At 40.6% G+C, this 18,619-nt stretch overlaps 1 protein-coding gene across 17 annotated transcripts in view; it reads left to right on the plus strand.

The window, feature by feature from the left end:
- Window positions 1-18,619, plus strand: part of LOC122540026 (protein TANC2) — a 1,063,581-nt gene that overhangs the window by 803,005 nt on the left and 241,957 nt on the right. For 13 of the 17 annotated variants that reach the window (XM_043675319.1, XM_043675320.1, XM_043675322.1 and 10 more), the window contains 3 exons: window positions 3,022-3,147; window positions 6,803-6,838; window positions 14,041-14,322. In XM_043675319.1, coding sequence (XP_043531254.1) covers window positions 3,022-3,147; window positions 6,803-6,838; window positions 14,041-14,322 — 444 coding nt within the window. The remainder of the gene's footprint in view (window positions 1-3,021; window positions 3,148-6,802; window positions 6,839-14,040; window positions 14,323-18,619) is intronic. The other 4 variants (XM_043675327.1, XM_043675328.1, XM_043675330.1 and 1 more) reach the window with 1 other exon arrangement.

An 18,619-nucleotide genomic window follows, 5' to 3' on the forward strand; every position in this document is an offset into this window, starting at 1 on the left:
CCCTCCCCCCACCTTATCTCAGTCCCAACCCTCGGACTCAGCACCGCCTTCTTGACCTGCAATCCTCTTCCCGACTTCTCCGCCTCCACCCTCTCTTCGGCCTATCACCCTCACCTTAACCTCCTTCCACTTATCGCATTCCCAATGCCTCTTCCCCAAGTCCCTCCTCCCTACCTTTTATCTTAGCCTGCTTGGCACACCCTCCTCATTCGCTCATGCCCGAAACATTGATTCTCCTGTTCCTTGGATGCTGCCTGACCTGCTGCGCTTTTCCAGCAACACATTTTTCAGCACCTCTGAATTGTGGAAGGAAACCAGAGCACCCAGAGGAAACTCAGGCAGACACTGGGAAAATGTGCAGACTCCACACAGACAGTCACCTGAGGCTGGAATTGAACCTGGATCCTTGACATTGGTAACAACAGAGCCATCATGCCACTTATTTATTAATGTCCTTTTGGAAAGGACATCTAACATCTTTACACAGACTGCCCTACGTGCAATTCCCGACCCACAGTAATTTGGTTGACTCTTTACTTCCCTCTGAAAAACCCTAGCAAGTCACTCAACTATGCACAATGACAAAAGGAATAAAACTGGGATGATCACTGGCATAACCATAAACATGGAAAGGCACATTTAGCGAAGTCAATCCTGTAAAGTTCTCATCATTAGTTAGTTGAGCCTGACAGTATTATAGTCACTAAATTGTGCCTTTCAAACGACGTCATAGAATTCAACATCATTACTGTATATGTTTTGCCCGACTGTAAAATCACTATACTCCCTGAGGACTATAGGGCTGCTTTCTCATTGCATAGAGATAACTGATGGTGAGTTTAACCCTGAAGGTCACCATTCCTGAAGTGAGTAATGGAGTAGAAAACGCGGAACCATTTGGTGACTTCAACCAGTATGGGAAATGAACCTGTGTCATTGGTATTACTCCATATCACAAACCAGCTAATTGACCCTCAGAGACCCTCAGATCCATTGTGGGGGCAACATAGTGGTGTACAGTTGGGATGGTATGGCCTTGAGAGTTTTCAACGTTGACTTGAGATTGTTTGAAATATTGTGAAGCAGGGTCAAACATAGATGGTGCTGTAGGCCAGCAGCAGTAGTTAAATTGTACTCCAACACAATTTTGCAACCTCATGGCCCAGCAAGTCTAATATTACCACAACCATCAAGCCAAGGGATCAATTCTGGTTCAAAGGAGACTGCAGAAGTACATGCCAGGAACAGCACCAGGCATATCTAAAACTGAGGTGTCAACCTGGTGAAGCTGCAGAACGGAGTATTTGCATACCAAACAATATAATCAGCAAGTGATTCCACAACCAACCAGATTAAATATAACTCTGAAGCCACATCTAATGATGAATTGTAGTGGATAATTAAACAGTTAACTGGAAGAATGGGTGTTCCACAATCATCTCCATCTTCACTTAATGGGGGAGCTCAGATATGGCTGAAGCATTTGTAACAAGCTTCGCCAGAAAGTGAATAATCTATTTCAGCCTCCTCCTGAGATCCCAAAATCATAGATGTTAGTCTTCAGCCATTTTGATCCATGTGATATGAAGAAACAATTGGAGGTACTGGATACTGCAAAGGCAAGGACCCTAACAACATTCCGGCAATAGTACTGAAGACTTGTGCTCTAGAACTTGCTGCACCTCTAACCAAGCTGTTATTATTGCCACAAGACTAGCATTCATTTGATCACATGGAAAATGTCTCAGGTATATCCTGTGTGCAAAAGGTAGGCCAAATCTAGTCAATTACCATCCCATCAATGTACTCTAGATCATCAATAATGTAAAGAGTCATAAACAGTGCTTTCAAGCAGTATTTGCATAGCAATAGCTTGATAACTGATGTTCAGCTTGACCTTCAGACAACCACTACCGCCGAGATGAACAAGGACTGCAGATAAGATGACACTACCATGTACAGGCCACTCGTCATCCTGACATTGGAAGTGTATCACTGTTGCTTCACTAATTCAAAATCCTGGAACTCCCTTATGGGTGAACCTACATTAAATGGACTGCAGCAGTTCAAGAACACAGCCCACCATCACCACCTGAAGGAAACTAGGGATGGTCAATCAATATTGATCCAGCCAGCAATGGCCATATCTCATGAGTAGATTTTAAAAAACTAGGAATCTCTCTGCTGATTATCACCTCCTGCCCCCTACTGCATGTCCACATTTATATGCATCTGAGAGACTATTTCAAAATGAATTTGTGTTGAAAATGTGAGACCATTGATATTGAATGTGTTTGCAAAGCCAAATACTTGTTAAAACTTCAGAAGTAAAAGCAAGTGTGTTTCTACTGTCTCCTTTAAATGTCAGCACTGCTCTCATTTTCAAAACTGTTTGTATATATAATCAAAAGCCATAGTAAACAGTAAGTAAAAGGTTAATTTATATTGAAGGTTTTGTAAGAAAGCTTAAAATAAAAGACACTAAAGCTTTATTTGTGTGGTTTTTGCAATGCTGTGTAAAGCCTTCAATTAGCTTACAGCCTGCATTCCTAAATGTGTTCTATGTCTCTTGAGTTTTGACAACTGGTAAAATACAAATATCAAAATGCCTCTTGACAGAAAATTATTAATGGAAAAATGTTTACTTTTTCTTCCTGTAAAAGCAAAGTTTTATATTAAAAAAAAGTTCAGTTTCACAATTTGATTCCAAGAAAATCTGAACAGAATAAATTGTTATCCTCCCCAGATAGGAGCCACCACCTGCAAAACTGTTGGGTTTGCCCTGAGTCACATTCTCAGCTGCTGCTTTATTTTTGGGTGTGTGTTTGTGCAGGAGGTCCCTGTATTCCTCTTTATCAAACATTTGTAATGCAATTCCAAGCACCTTTTAAGTCCAGCATGATTTGAGTATATTTTGCCTTTTCTTCAACAGAGGGAAAAAATCCCTGTGTTTTCAAATTGCTTTTTGATTCATTCAGTGTTTAACTGTAAACTACACTCAGGATATTTTCTGTTTTCTAGCTACAAGTTCTGCCCATCTAGAAGATCTAGCTTATCTGGATGAACAGCGACACACACCATTGCGGACATCTCTGAGAATGCCCCGGCAGCATGTGGCCGGGGGTCGCACCCCACAGGACATTCGAGGTAAGCAGCAGACCAGATTGTGCTATGTTGCATGGCATTTTGTTATCCAGATCTTTTCCTCTATTTATTAGTATCTATACAGTATAACATCCACTATGGTTTATTGCACACCAATGGTTGAGAGATGCCTTAAGCTTTTTATTGACTTCTGCTCCGAATGGAATAGCTTGAAGTGTTAATTCTTCAAACAAAGTGCTGTGGTGACCTGATCTATGCAGGATTGTGATGTTTAAAAGTACCCACCTTAAACACCCTTTATTCTGGAAGAATTATTGGTGAAGCCATAATAATGAATGATATTATATTGATTTGGTTTGGAACTCGCTGGTCCAGCCATTGATAAACACCATACCAGTGAGTTGGAATTCCTTACGCTCAGAAGGAGATACTTTGAGCTACTTGGCTGCCTTACTGTTTGAAGTTCATTCTTATTTTTGGAGCACATTTGCATTTCTTTCATAGAGGAGTTGATTTTCACTTGAAATGCATTTCTCCATCTTTTGAAAAGACTACTTCATAGCTGCTAAGGTAGTCACTCGACTTGTTCTCCGGGTCTGCATTTGTCGGTGATAGTTTGCCCCTTGCTGAGCAAGAATATTCTGTGTTGACTTGCCAGTCAACAACATTTGATATTTTTTATCCCCCTACTTAATCAAGAAATACCTCACTTCAGTGTATTGTTTTCTCAATACAACAGAAGTTAATTGTCATATGAGTGGAATCCTAGAGAAGCACCCATTCTGTCACTCATTGGAAAAGAATGTTGTGCATAAATATGTTGGTTCACTGCTTCGCTAAGAACATCTTTTCATAAAGTGTCTACAAAATGTTTAGCATTGGAACTTGAAGAGGCCACTCAACCCCTTGAGCCTCTTACATTATTCAGTGAGACAAGAGCTGCATTATATCTAAGCCCTATCCTATATCCCTTTAATAATCCTGGTTGCAAAAACAAACTATCAACATCATATTTAAAAGTATTAATTGAGATAGTATTTACTTCTATTTGTGCAAAAATGTTACACACTTCTAATACCCTTTGTGTGAAGAACCATTTATTTCCTCTGAATGGTCTAATTAAATTTAAAGGCTCTATGCCATTGGGCTCGAGACCCCCCACACCACCAAAGAAAAGTACTCAATATACTACTTCAAAGAGCGCAATTTCCCCTCCCACGTGGTCAACAATGCCCTCCAGCTCATCTCCTCCACTTCCTGCACCTCCTCCCTTGAACCCCACCCCTCCAACCACAACAAGGACAGAAACCCCCCCAAGGTCCTCACCTTGCACTCCACCGATCTCCGGATACAACACAGCATCCTCTGCCACTTCTGCCACCTACAGTCAGACCCCACCACCGGAGATATATTTCCCTCCCGCCCCTATTAGCATTCTGCAGAGACCATTCCCTTGTTAGGTCCACATCCCCCATCAACCCACCCTCCATTCCCAGCACCTTCCTCTGCCATCGCAAGAGGTGTAAAACCTGCGCTCACACTTGCTCAAAACATCAATTCTCCTATTCCTTGGATGCTGCCTGACCAGCTGTGTTTTTCCAGCACCACACTTTTAGACTTTGATCTCCAGCATCTGCAGTCCTCACTCTCTCCTCCTCAGTATACAACCAGTCAATTCATATAACATACATAGAAGTACAAACATAAATCAAGTTACCCTTTAGTCTTCTGTACTTAAGGAAATATAAATCTAATTTCTACTATTTATCCTAAGAATGGAGCCTATAGTATCTTGGTAATACTCTGCTGAATCTGTGCTGCACTCTTTGCAAAGACTGTATATCCTTTCTGCATTGCAGTGCCCTGGCCTATTCACAGTACTCCAAATATTATTGTATAACTGTGGCAGAACTACCTTTTACATTTTAACCATCTAGAACTAAGTACTCTCTATAAAAGTTTTGTTCAGATCCATAATTTAAAAACAGATCTTCAAATTGTGTGCAACCAGTTTTAAGTATGCATCTTTCCAAGTTGTATTTCTTCATCCAATTCTCGTCTTAGATTTGAGACAGAAGGTGTTCAAGATTTGATTCATTTATTTATTGTTACTTTTACTGAAGTACAGTGAAAAGTTTTGTTTACGAGCAGTACAGAACAAAAGATTTAGACAGAGGCATACAGGTAACATTGCACAGGGTGATCAAGAGAGATCAACGTTGACAAGATCAGCATTAGTTGAAGCTAGAGGGTCCATTCAATAGTCTAATAATGGCCGGGAAGAAGCTGTCCCTGAACCTACTGGCACGCGTGTTCAGGCTTCAGTGTCTTCTGCCCAATGGAAGAGGTTTTAGGCGATCATTACTGGGCTATGCAAATCTCCTGAAAGATTACATGCTGTGTTGCACCATGGTTGATGATGATTGTCTGGTAAAATCCATCTCTTCATACTCACCCCCCTCAAGAAAATGTAGCACAATTAAGACATTCTAAATTGAAGGATTCTCTGAGAATTGATTGAAAAAAATCAATTGAAACCTGCAAAATAGTGTATGTACCAAATATATATCTTGTTCATTCATTTGTGGGATGTGGGTGTTGCTGTCTGTTTTTATGTTCCTTACAAGTTTATTCTCATGCTCTTCTTCCTTTCTTAACTAAGTCAATTAAGAAAACAAATTACAGAAAAAAAATAGCAAGTATTTTAATTTGAAGCAACCTGATGACCAATGAGTGAAATCAAGGGATGGTTTTCTGTTGGTAAAACCCATTTTAACTGTGAATATAGGAATTTATGATGAGAAAAATGTTGACATGCAGACAAAACTGTCGTAAAAAAATGAGAGCAGAACCAAGACTTCATAAGTGTGAGATTAAAAACATTAAAAAGTCAGATTTTAATGGTGCACATTTAAAAGTCCTGTGTGGTATAACAGTCTTCACATAGGCCATAAATTTTAATTGCTTCTAATCCGGGTCAATATCTGCTGCAGTTTATATCTAGGCAGTGTGTGCTGTTGTACCTTCCTGTGTCGCAGCACCAAGCTTTTTAATTAGATTTTAATTGTATGTATTTCTCACTTGAACTAATAATTGCCTTAAATTGAAGGATGGCCTCTGTAAAATCCTGTTTTCTTTTAATTTACTCATGATTCAAACTCGTAAATGTTGAAGATAACGATAACCTGGCTTTTGCACACTTCAAGTGGGTTAAATCCAAATCATTCATTCATTCATGCATAATGCTCCTTGCATACTTTCTCGACTGCTGTAAAGCCGAGGTTGTACACTGATGTGACTGTGTTTACATGGATTTTAGAAAGTAGTGCTTTGTCTACTCATTTAATGATGCAATAACCTTTGATTAAGATTTGCACAGCAAGTCTTGAAAATACAGTGCCAAGAATAGAACAACAAAAGACCCTGTAGTTTGTCATCTCAAATGGTTGTTGCAGCTGACCTTGCACCTGCTTAGTTCCGCAGTACACAATGTTACATCATGTGCTGATTCTCTGTCAGGAAAATTAGAATAATGCTGTAATGTTTGCTATCTATGTGCTGAATTAAATGTAACTGTTTAGTGTCAGAAGTCTGTGCAATGCTTGAAGTCTAATGCTTGTTTATTATTACTCTTATGCTTGTGATTTTTGCTAACATTTTACATCACTTTCTGGCTTTTCTCTGATTTTTGCTTTAGCCTCCACTAATGCCCATGCTTGGCACACTCATTCACGTAAGTTACAGTTCTTGTTAATACTATCTTAAAGGGTTCAATTTAATTCTAAGGCATCATAATCTTTGGCTGCTCAGTAATCTATTGCTTTCCTTGTGTGTAGGTGCAAACTAAAGAAGCATACATTTTGAGAATGTTAGTTACAAATTTTCATCCTAGGAGAAAGAAGTACTGGGAAGCATCTATTTTTAATAGACAATAGAGTTGAGGATTATGGGATGACAAGCAGGAAAGCGAAGTTGAGCTCATAACCAGATTAACCATGATCTTATTAAATGGTGAAGCAGATTCAAAGAAACTAAATAACCAACTCCTGTTCCTAATTCCTATATACCTGTTATTTGTTCTTTGCTTGTAACCTTTGACTCTTGTCTGTATAAAAATCTGGATGTGAGTTTGCTCACTGAGCTGGAAGGTTCAGTTTCAGACATTTGTCACCATACTGGTAACGTCATCAGTGAGCCTCCGATGGTGTTATGTCCTGCTTTCAATTTATGTGTTCAGGTTTCTTTGGGTTGGTGATATCACTTCCAGTTCTTTTTTTCAGCGAATGGTAGATGGGATCCAAATCGATGTATTTATTGAGAGAGTTCTGGTTGGAATGTCATGTTTCTAGGAATTCTCGTGCGGAATTCTCTGGCTTGTCCTAGGATGGATGTGTTGTCCCAGTCAAAGTGGTGTCCTTCCTTGTTTGTGTGTAAGGATACTAGTGATAGCCCATTGGCACATCTGGTCCAGATCCTGTTGTAATCCTGTCCACTACACCTCCAATTTTGGTGTCATCTGCAAACTTACTAACTGTACCTCTTATGCTCACATCCAAACCATTTATGTAAATGACAAAAAGTAGAGGGCCCAGCACCGATCCTTGTGGCACTCCACTGGTCACAGGCCTCCAGTCTGAAAAACAACCCTCCACCACTACCCTCTGTCTTCTACCTTTGAGCCCATTCTGATTTCAAATGGCTAGTTCTCCCTGTATTCCATGAAATCTAATCTTGCTAACCAATCTCCCATGGGGAACCTTGTCGAACGCCTTACTGAAGTCAATAGTTCTGCCCTCATCAATCATCTTTGTTACTTCTTCAAAAAACTCAATCAAGTTTGTGAGACATGATTTCCCACGCACAAAGCCATGTTGACTATCCCGAATCAGTCCTTGCCTTTCCAAATACATGTACATTCTGTCCCTCGGAATTCCCTCCAACAACTTGCCCACCACCGAGGTCAGGCCAGGCTATAGTTCCCTGGCTTGTCTTTACCTCCCTTCTTAAACAGTGGCACCACGTTTGCCAACCTCCAGTCTTCCAGCACCTCACCTGTGACTATCAATGATACAAATATCTCAGCAAGAGGCCCAGCAATCACTTCTCTAGCTTCCCACAGAGCCCTTGCAAGATATTTTGTAAATGACATTAATGCTGCTTGTTGTCTGTATAGCGTCTTTTCAGTTAATTAGCTGCTGTTTCAATGTGTTTGTTGGTTTTTGGGCTAACAGGTCTGAGTAGTCTTGCAGTCATTTAAGAGGTGTCTTTGATGTAGGATAAAGTGACGAGGGTTTCTGGGCATGTTTTGCCTGCTTGTTTGGGTTTGTTGCTGAGAAATTGGCAGACTGTGTTTATTAGATACCCGTTCTTCTTGAATACTCTGTATAGGTGATTTTCTTCTGCTCTTTGTAGTTCCTTGGTGCTGCAGTGTGTGTTGGCTCATTGAAATAATGTCATAATGCAGCTTCGCTTGAATGATTGCTTCTGTAGTTAAGTATTTGGTCCGTATGTGTTGTTTTCCTGTAGATGCTGGTTTGAATTTCCCCATTGACTGTTTGCTCTATTATGACATCTAGGAATGGCAGTTTGTTATTGTTTCCTCTACTTTTTTTATGCCAGTAAGGATATTATTGATGGTCTTGAAGGTTACCTCTAGTTTGTTTCAGTTAGTGATGATAAAGGCGTCATCCACGTAGCAGACCGAAAGTGTGGGTTGGATGGTTAGGAGAGCTAGGTGAAAGTGAGGACTGCAGATGCTGGAAATTAGAGTTGAGAGTGTGGTGCTGGAAAAGCACAGCAGGTCAGGCAGCATCTGAGGAGCAAGCAAATCAACATTTCAGGCAAAAGTGGAGAGCTGTTTATTCGAGCCTCTGCATTCCTCTTCTGCTAGGAACCATGATTTCAGTGATCCTATGGGTGTTCCATTGATTTGCTTGTTAGTCTTGTTATTGAAAATGAAGTGGGTGGTGAGGTATAGGTCCACTAGCATGACAATGTTGTCTTTGTTGATGAGGTGTCTGGTGTTAGTCTGCCCACTATCACTAGTATCCTTACATACAGACAAGGAAGGACACCATTTTGACTGGGACAAAACATCCATCCTAGGACAAGTCAAACAGAGACACACACAAGAATTCCTAGAAGCATGGCATTCCAACTGGAACTCTGTCAACAAACACATCGATTTGGACCCCATCTACCATCTGCTGAGAAAAAGAACTAGAAATGACATCACCAACCCAAAGAAACCTAAATGCAGAAATAAAAGCGGGACGTAACACCAGCGCTTCACTGGAGGCTCACTGATGATGTTCCCTAGTACGGTGATGAAATATCTGAAACCAAACCTTCCAGCACAGTGAGCAAAATCACATCCAAAACCTCAACCTGAGCTGCAAATCTTTTCAAAACTCGCTAACAGAACAGATTTTGCTATTGCACTTTCTTACAGTTTCAAGCTATATAATACTGATTTCCTCTACATATTAAAGTCTAAATTTGTGATTGCTTAGGCCCTTGAATTGTAGCACATTAAGCTCGATTGAAAATGCTAAGCTGAAGTGTTTTGAAAGTTGATCAATTTGCAGCACAAATTTCAGAAAGTAGATTCCATTAGCTAAGATTTTGAAATATTAAGATGTCTACCATTAAAGGTGGAGATAAGGATTTTCTTTTCTGCAAAGTATTATTAGTTTTTGAATTTTCTTCCACAGAGGACAATGAAGTTAGGATTATTGAATATATTCAAGGTTGAATTGGACAGATTTTTTGATGATGGATTATGTGAGACAAACAAACATGATCTAATTAAAAGCTATAGCAAACTGCAGGAATTTAATGAATTTTTTTTTAATTCACTCACGGGATGTCGGCGTCTCTGGCTAGGTTAGTACTTATTGCCCATCCCTAAATGCGCAAAGGGTAGTTAAGAGTCAATCACATTGCTGCGGGTCTGGTGTCGCATGTCGGCCAGACCAGGTAAAGATGACACATTTCCTTTCCTAAGTGGCATCTCCTTTGAATACTGCGATAACTTTGTTACTTCTGACTCATGTGAAAGAAGTTGTTATGATTCCTGAGGAGACTGATCAGTTGAAAACTAAATTGAATGTCTGGTGACGAACTGACAAGGATCACGCAACAAGATTTCACATTCTAAGACATTTACTGTGAAAAAAGAAACAAACTGAAAGCAATATTAATTAAACACTATTTCAATTGCCAATTTATACTGTCAACTATAGAAAGATTTGCTCCATTTAATCTTTAAAACAACTGAAAGTACCCAATCCCCTCCCACTTTTATATTTTGTTCCTTAAATGGGCTCTTCATTCTCCAAGAAACAATTCAGGGTGATTTTTAGCTCTTAAAGGCTTGCTTCCTTTTTTTTCCTCGTCCTGAATAGATTCACCCCTGTATCCAGTTCTATCCAGATTTTGTTTTGTTTAAATCTTAATGACCTCAATCTGAGCAAGAACTACTAATCCCATTCTGCATCATGAGCCTTATGCCTCTATTTCTCTGGTACAATGTAGAAATAGTAATAGGTCAACTTTAAGATCATTTAAAAATCATTATATCTTAAAATTAAATAGCTTAAAGTGTGTCTATATACAAACCCTGACATTCTTAGCATGAAAATGCTTGAAGTAAAGAGCAGGTAAAGCAGTACAGGTAGTTCTCCTATGACGCTGTTTTAGATAAAATCGTGCATTAGAAATAATGAGGTCTATGGGAAAAGAAGTGGCAAACCACCAAAAACACCAGTAAAAATCGAAACAAAAATATTAGTTAGCCTAACCCAAACGATAGCATGGTCTAAGTAAATTTTGACCTGTTGAATGGTTTTGTACAGTTCAATTCATCAGAATCTTCAACTGATTACTCATTACCTGCTGCCTGCACTACATTCTAGCCAGTCCTCTGATCTCATCCAATGGTAACACTGCACAAGTCAGATCCCAGAATGAAACCTGCCTTCAGAGATCAAAGGTTGAATCTTAATTTCTTTCGCTAAGTGTCAGTTTTGTCAAGTTTTTCAGAGGGTTTCACATCGTGATGGTTGGGATGTCTATTACGTTATTTTACAAAACCTGCCTGATTTATTCTCTACCACTGGTGCCCCTTTCACACATTTCTAGCACTACCAGACCATGTCCCATTTCCAAAACAAGTCACCACTTCCTGGATATCCCAGAATTGGTTACATCCGTGGTGCAGCGCCATCTTTAAAAAGATATTGTGCACCCAGACAAGAGCTGTCATTTCAGAGCTGCCCTGCATGGTCCCTGACATTGGCTCTAGGCGTGGCAGACAATAGAAAACTAGATTAGATTCCCTACAGTGTGGAAACAGGCCCTTCGGCCCAACCAATCCACACCAACCCTCCAGACAGTAACCCAACCAGACTCATTTCACTCTGACTGATGCACCTAACACTATGGGCAATTTAGCATGGGCAATTCACCTGACCTGGACTAGCATCTCTCTTTGTGGTTAGGGATATGGAATGATACAGAGGTAGGACATCCTTTTCTCCCAGGCCAAAAGAGGATGCCATTCTACTGGAACCATGCCAATCTGGACGATGGTTGCAATCCAGGCCAGTGTAGTCTCAAACATCTGAAGGAATACACAGGATGTAGGAAGAAGAACCTTCTCTATTCTGTTAAAAATCACACAACACCAGGTTACAGTCCAACAGGTTTAATTGGAAGCACACTAGCTTTCGGAGCGACGCTCCTTCATCAGGTGATTGTGGAGGGCTCAATCATAACACAGAATTTATAGCAAAAATTTGCAGTGTGATGTAACAAAGTTGCATTCTCGGGTTAGCTGTTAACAATGGTGATAGCTAGACAATATGTTGAAGGTGTTAGCCCCCTGGTAGCTACAACAACGGATGAATGGGCACCGCACAACAATCAACAGACAGGAGGGTTCCCTCCCAGTTGGGAAACACTTCAGTGTTCCAGGACATTCAGCCTCGGACCTTCGGGTGACCATCCTCCAAGGTGGACTTTTAGATTGATTCCAATCTAAAAAGTGAAATAACAGAGTTTTACATAAATTCATGCAGTTTTTGAGCTCACAGTTCGACATGAATCTATGTGGTTTTTGAGCAAAGTGCAATGTAACTTCTGTTACGATCGAGCCTCCACAATCACCTGATGAAGGAGCGTCGCTCCGAAAGCTAGTGTGCTTCCTATAACCTGGTGTTGTGTGATTTTTAACTTTGTACACCCCGGTCCAACACCGGCATCTCCGAATCTTCTCTATTCTGCCAGTGAAAGTGCCACCATCTTCTCTGCAACTGTACCCACCATTTCTTGCAACATCTTTCCCACTCATTCATCCTCGCTAACATCTGACCCTGACTCACCCCCTCAGGACATCTGCACACATACACCAAAAGTAACTGTGTCACCCACTATGTGCAGTTTCCTGACTTTGACCACCCTGAGCAGGTGACTGACCATGTCCAACCCTTGTACTGGTTTTTGTGCAGTTGGTTACCACAGTGAATAGTCACTGAAACAGCTTCATGAGTCTGCAGGTATTGTTTAGCATGTAAACATTTTTAAACAAAAAAACTTTAATGCAAACAACAAAGCCAAATTTCAAACTGCTCCTCAACACTGTGATTTCACTGTTAGTTAATTCCAGTGAAATCTCATTTCTAATTTTTTAAATTAACACATTTCACCCAGCTTCTTGCCCTCAGGCTTTAGAGACATTTTCACAATGCTTTCCCAAGTCCGCTAGCACAAACATGTCAACATATATTTCACAAAACTTTTCACAAGAAAGCACACAAGCCAACTGATCGTGATGCCAACAGAGTTGAGTCCTCCGCATACAGCGACACCTACTGTCGAGGATGAGAATTGCATAACAGCGAACTGAAGTTCACTTTATAAAAAAAGTCGGCAATTCACAAATCGCATTACAGACAAATCACGTTTAATAAACGCGCATTAAGGAGAACTACCTGTACCTAGAAGAGACAGTTAAGATCATTGTCTATTGCATTAAAAATGGATAACATGAGAGGTGCAAGTAATTTAAGGAACAGTGGCAGAAAAAGGCAATAGGGAAGCAAAGAGCAAATGAAAAATTATCGAATAGTTGGAAGGCTGGAATGATTAAATAACCAGTGTGGATGATGGTGCGAGGCAAAATAGAATGGAAATAAGACAAGATAGAAGGTGTCTGGAAGAGACATAAATGGTAACAGAAGAATTATTATCATCTAAAGCTGGGAAAAAAGATTGAACAGTGGGCTCAGTCGTTAGCAGTGATGCCTCAGTGCCAGGGACCTGGGTTTGATTCCACCCTTGGGCGACTGTCTGTGTGGTCCAGTTTCCTTCCACAGTCCAGAGATTTGCAGGTTAAAGTAGATTGGCTGTGCTAAATTGCCCATAGTGTAGGTTAGGTGCATTAGTCAGGGGAAATGTAGACTAATAGGGTAGGGGAATGGGTCTGGGTGGGTTACTCTTCGGAGGGTTGGTATGGACTTGTTGGACTGAAGGGCCTGTTTCCATGCTGTCGGGATTCTATGATTATAGTAGTTATGGCATGAAATTGTTGAACTTGGTTCCGAGCCTAGATGGTTGTAAAGTGCCTATGAACTTTACTGCTTCTTAGCCCCCATTGAGCATCATTGGAAGAGTGTATAAGGCCAAGAACTGAAAGTCAAATTGCAAGTTTGGGGAGACTTAAATAGGTAGGTAGCCAGTAACTTGAGGTCATGCTTGTACTGAATGAGGGTATTCCTTGAAACGATTAACCAATACTTCATATCCTGTACCTTTTCTGATTTTGCCACTGCCGAATCTCTGGACAGTTTTTCTTTAAAGGTAATTTGCTGTTTTTCTGTAGTGATTGAATTATTGAAACTGGTCTAACTATGGACTATTTTATTATTTCCACAGTACGTTTTGCACCATACAGACCTCCAGATATTTCCTTGAAGCCACTTCTGTTTGAAGTACCCAGCATCACCACTGACTCAGTGTTCATTGGGCGGGACTGGCTCTTCCATGAAATAGATACACAACTAAAATGTGGTAATCCCAGTGTGAACAGAGGAGTAGTGATTATAGCCAATATTGGATTTGGGAAAACAGCCATCATCTCAAGACTGGTTGCACTCAGTTGTCACGGTTCTCGAATGAGACAGATTGCATCTGACAGTCCACATGCATCACCAAAGCGTACGTACTTGTTTGTAAATGTCTGCTTTATTTTAATGCACGTGCATGTGAGAGCCAGCTCAGTAATCTATCTATATTTTTGTCACATATTCACTTTTCGCTCTGCTATAGCTAACATTCATTATGTTCATAAAAAATATTTATTCATGCGCAACTGAAAGGTTAATTAGGCTTGAAAGGATGTCTGTCATCCTCCATATTTATCAGAAGATTTTGACTGTAAAAGACAGTTGACTTATAGTTTAAAATTCTTTGCAATTTAACAAAAGGACTTTTAGAGCATACAATTCTCAACCAATGACTGATTGTGAGGTGAAGACCTACTAGCCTTGTTGACTAATGTTGATCCAACAAAAACCTGAAGTTACAAATAAAGATCTGAGAAGCAGTGGATTTCTGTGATGTGGCACCCTGTGTGTTGTGCTGCAGAAGTAAGATACAGAGTATCCTGAATACACTTATGCAACAGCAGAATGTGCCAAATAAGCAAGGAAGTCTAATTCAAAAACTGAGTCCCAGATTAATTCCCATAGTCTGGAACTATCTACCAAAAAGGCAGAAAGGACACATGCTTCGTTCTGTGAGTCAGTGAGCATATTGAAGCTGTGTCTACTGTAATTATTTTGAGTCCTTTGTATAATATATTTTAATCCTATTATCATTGTGCACAGGTTGCGCAAAATGTCTTCAGGACTGTATATTTAGAGTTCAATTTCTAGCCATTTAATATATTTGAAAAATAATTAATAGCATTTGTTAGCAATAACTAGATGGAATTCCTGTTTAAGGTAAGAGTTAATAAAAATTAATTCCTCATTATCTTAATTAAATACAAGTAAAAGACTGTTCAATTAAGTTGTCTGATTTTTAATTCAGTGGGTGGGTCTACAATTTGGTCTGAACCTAGTATATTTAGAACTAGACAATGAAGGTCACCTCCAGAAATTTGTCTGTTTTAGGAAAGTGAAATATTCATTAAAAATGAGCATTTAAAATGTTTCATTAAGATTTAGATGTTTCAATAAGAACAGGGAGGATGGTAAAAGAGGAGGAGGTATGGCATTGTTAATGAAGAACAGCATTACAGTGGCAGAAAGAACGTTTAAGAAATCGTCTACTGAGGTAGTAAGGGCTGAGGTTAGAAACAGAAAAGGAGAGGTCATCCTGTTGGGAGCTTTCTATAGGCCTCTGAATAGTTTCAGAAACGCAGAGATAAAGATAGCAAAGATGATTCTGGATAGGAGCGAAGGTAACAGGTAGTTGTTATGGGGTCTTTAACTTTCCAAATATTGACTGGAAATACTATAGTTTGAGTACTTCCATCCTCTGCTATTGCTCAACCTCTCCATGAGCAGCTTTCCTTTGCAGTGTGGCACGGTAGCTCAGTGGTTAGCGCTGATGCCTCACAGCGCCAGGGACCCAGGTTCAATTCCAGCCTCGGGTGACTGTCTGTGTGGAGTTTGCACATTCTCCCCGTGTCTGCATGGGTTTCCTCCCACAATCCAAAAATCTGCAGGTTAGGTGAATTGGCCATACTAAATTACCCATAGTGTTCAGGGATAGATGGGATAGATAGGGGTAGGGGAATGTGTCTGGGTGGGTTACTCTTCGGAGGGTCAGTGTGGACTTGTCAGGCCAAAGGGCCTGTTTCCACATTGTAGAGATTTTATTGTAATATTCTATGCTTTAGATGGGTCAGTTTTTGTCCAATATGTGCAGGAGAGTTTTCTGACAGGCCAACAAGGGGCGAGGCCACATTGGACTTGTTATTGGGAAATGAACCCAGCCAGGTGTTGGATCTGGAGGATAGTGAGCACAACTCGGTTATGTTTACTTCAGCAATGGAAAGGATAGGTATGTACCGCAGGGCAAGAGTTATAGCTGGGGGTAAGGCAATTATGATGCAATTAGGCAAGATTTAGGATGCATAGAATGGAGAAGGAAACTGCAGGAGATGGGAATTGAAATGTGGAGCATATTCACGGAACAGCTACTGCTTAATTTGATAAGTATGTACCTGTCAGACAGGAAGTTGTCAAGCGAGGAAGCTGTGGTTTACTAAAGAAGTTGAATCTCTTGTCAAGAGGAAGAAGAAGGTTTATATACGGATGAGACATGAAGGCTCAGTCAGGGCGCTTGAGAGTTACAAGTTAGCCGGGAAAGACCTAAAGACAGAGCTAAGAAGACCCAGGAGTGGGCATGGGAAGTCACTGGCAGCTAGGATCAAGTAAAGTCCTAAAGCATTCTATAGGTATGTCAGGAATAAAAGAATGACTAGAGTCAGAGTAGGGCCAATCAATGACAGCAGTGGGAAGTTAAGAGATAGGAGAAGTGCTCAATGAATCGTCAGTATTCACATTGGAAAAAGACAATGTTGTTGAGAATACTGAGATACAAGCATCTAAAGTAGATGGGATTGACGTTCACGGGGAGGAGGCGTCAGCAATTCTGGAGAGTGTGAAAATAGATAAGTCCCTTGGGACTGTTGGGATTTATCTTAGGATTCTCTGGGAAGCCAGGCAGGAGATTGCAGAGCCTTTGGCTTTGACCTTTATGTCATCATTGTCTACAGGAATAGAGCCAGAAGGCTGGAGGATAGCAAATGTTGTCCCCTTGTTGAAGAAGGAGAGTAGAGACAACCCTCATCGTTATGGACTAGTGAGCCTTACTTCGGTTAGAATAGAACATAGAACAATACAGCGCAGAACAGGCCCTTGGGCCCTCGATGTTGCGCCGAACCGTGAACTATCCTCAGCTCGTCCCCCTACACTATCCCATCATCATCCATGTGCTCATCCAAGGATTGTTTAAATCTCCCTAATGTGGCTGAGTTAACTACATTGGCAGGTAGGACATTCCATGCCCTTACCACTCTCTGAGTAAAGAACCTGCCTCTGACATTTGTCTTAAATCTATCACCCCTCAGTTTGTAGTTATGACCCTTCGTACAAGCTGACTTCTTCATCCTAGGAAAAAGACTTTCACTGTCTACCCTATCTAATCCTCTGATCAGTTTGTATGTCTCTATCAAATCCGCTCCTTGCGTCCTTCTTTGCAATGAGAACAGACCCAACCTCTGCACCTTTTCCAATGCTTCCACATCCTTCCCGAAATATGGCGACCAGAACTGTATGCAATATTCCAAGTGTGGCCGCACTAGCGTTTTGTATAGTTGCAGCATAATATTGCGGCTCCAGCACTCAATCCCTCTACCAATGAAACCTAACACACCGTATGCCTTCTTAACAGCACTATCAACCTGGGTGGCAACTTTCAGGGATCTATATACATGGACTCCAAGATCCCTCTGCACATCCACTCTACCAAGAATCTTTCCATTGATCCAGTACTCTGTTTTCCTGTTATTCTTCCCAAAGTGCATCACCTCACATTTAGCTGCATTGAACTCCATTTGCCACCTCAGCCCAATTCTGCAGTTTAGCTAAGTCCCCCTGCAATCTATAACATTCTTCCAAACTATACACTACTCCACTGACTTTAGTGTCATCTGCAAATTTACTGATCCATTCATCTATGCCTATGTCTAAGTCATTTATAAAAATGACAACGGTAGTGGTCCCAAAACAGATCCTTGTGGCACACCACTAGTAACTGGACTCCAGGCTGAATATTTTCCATCAACCACCACTCACTGCTCTTTCAGAAAGCCAGTTTCTAATCCAAACTGCTAAATTACCCTCAATCCCATACCTCTGCATTTTCTCCAACAGCCTACCATGTGGAACCTTATCAAATGCTTTATTAAAGTCCATGTATACCACGTCAACTGCCCTCCCTTCATCTACATGCTTGGTCACCTTCTCAAAAAACTCAATGAGGTTTGTGAGACACGACCTGCCCTTGACGAAACCATGTTGACTCCCTGAAATCAAATTGTTGCTTGCTAGATGATTATAAATCTTATCTCTCATAATCCTTTCCAAAACCTTTCCTACAACAGAAGTAAGGCTCACTGGTCTATAATTACCTGGGTCATCTCTACTGCCCTTCTTGAACAAGGGCACAACATTTGCAATCCTCCAGTCCTCTGGTACTAAACCTGTAGACAATGATGACTCAAATATCAAGGGCAAAGACTCTGCTATCTCCTCCCTAACATCCCAGAGAATCCTCGGATAGATCCCATCCAGCCCAGGGATGTCTACTTTCATCCTTCTAGAATTGATAACACCTGTTTGTAACTAACCTTGATCCTTTCTAATCTAATATCTCGTACCTCATTCTTCTCCTCTACAATATTCTCCTTTTCCTCAGTGAAAACTGATGAGAAATGTTC

Source organism: Chiloscyllium plagiosum, chromosome 33 (assembly GCF_004010195.1).
Source record: "Chiloscyllium plagiosum isolate BGI_BamShark_2017 chromosome 33, ASM401019v2, whole genome shotgun sequence".
Lineage (NCBI taxonomy): Eukaryota > Metazoa > Chordata > Chondrichthyes > Orectolobiformes > Hemiscylliidae > Chiloscyllium > Chiloscyllium plagiosum.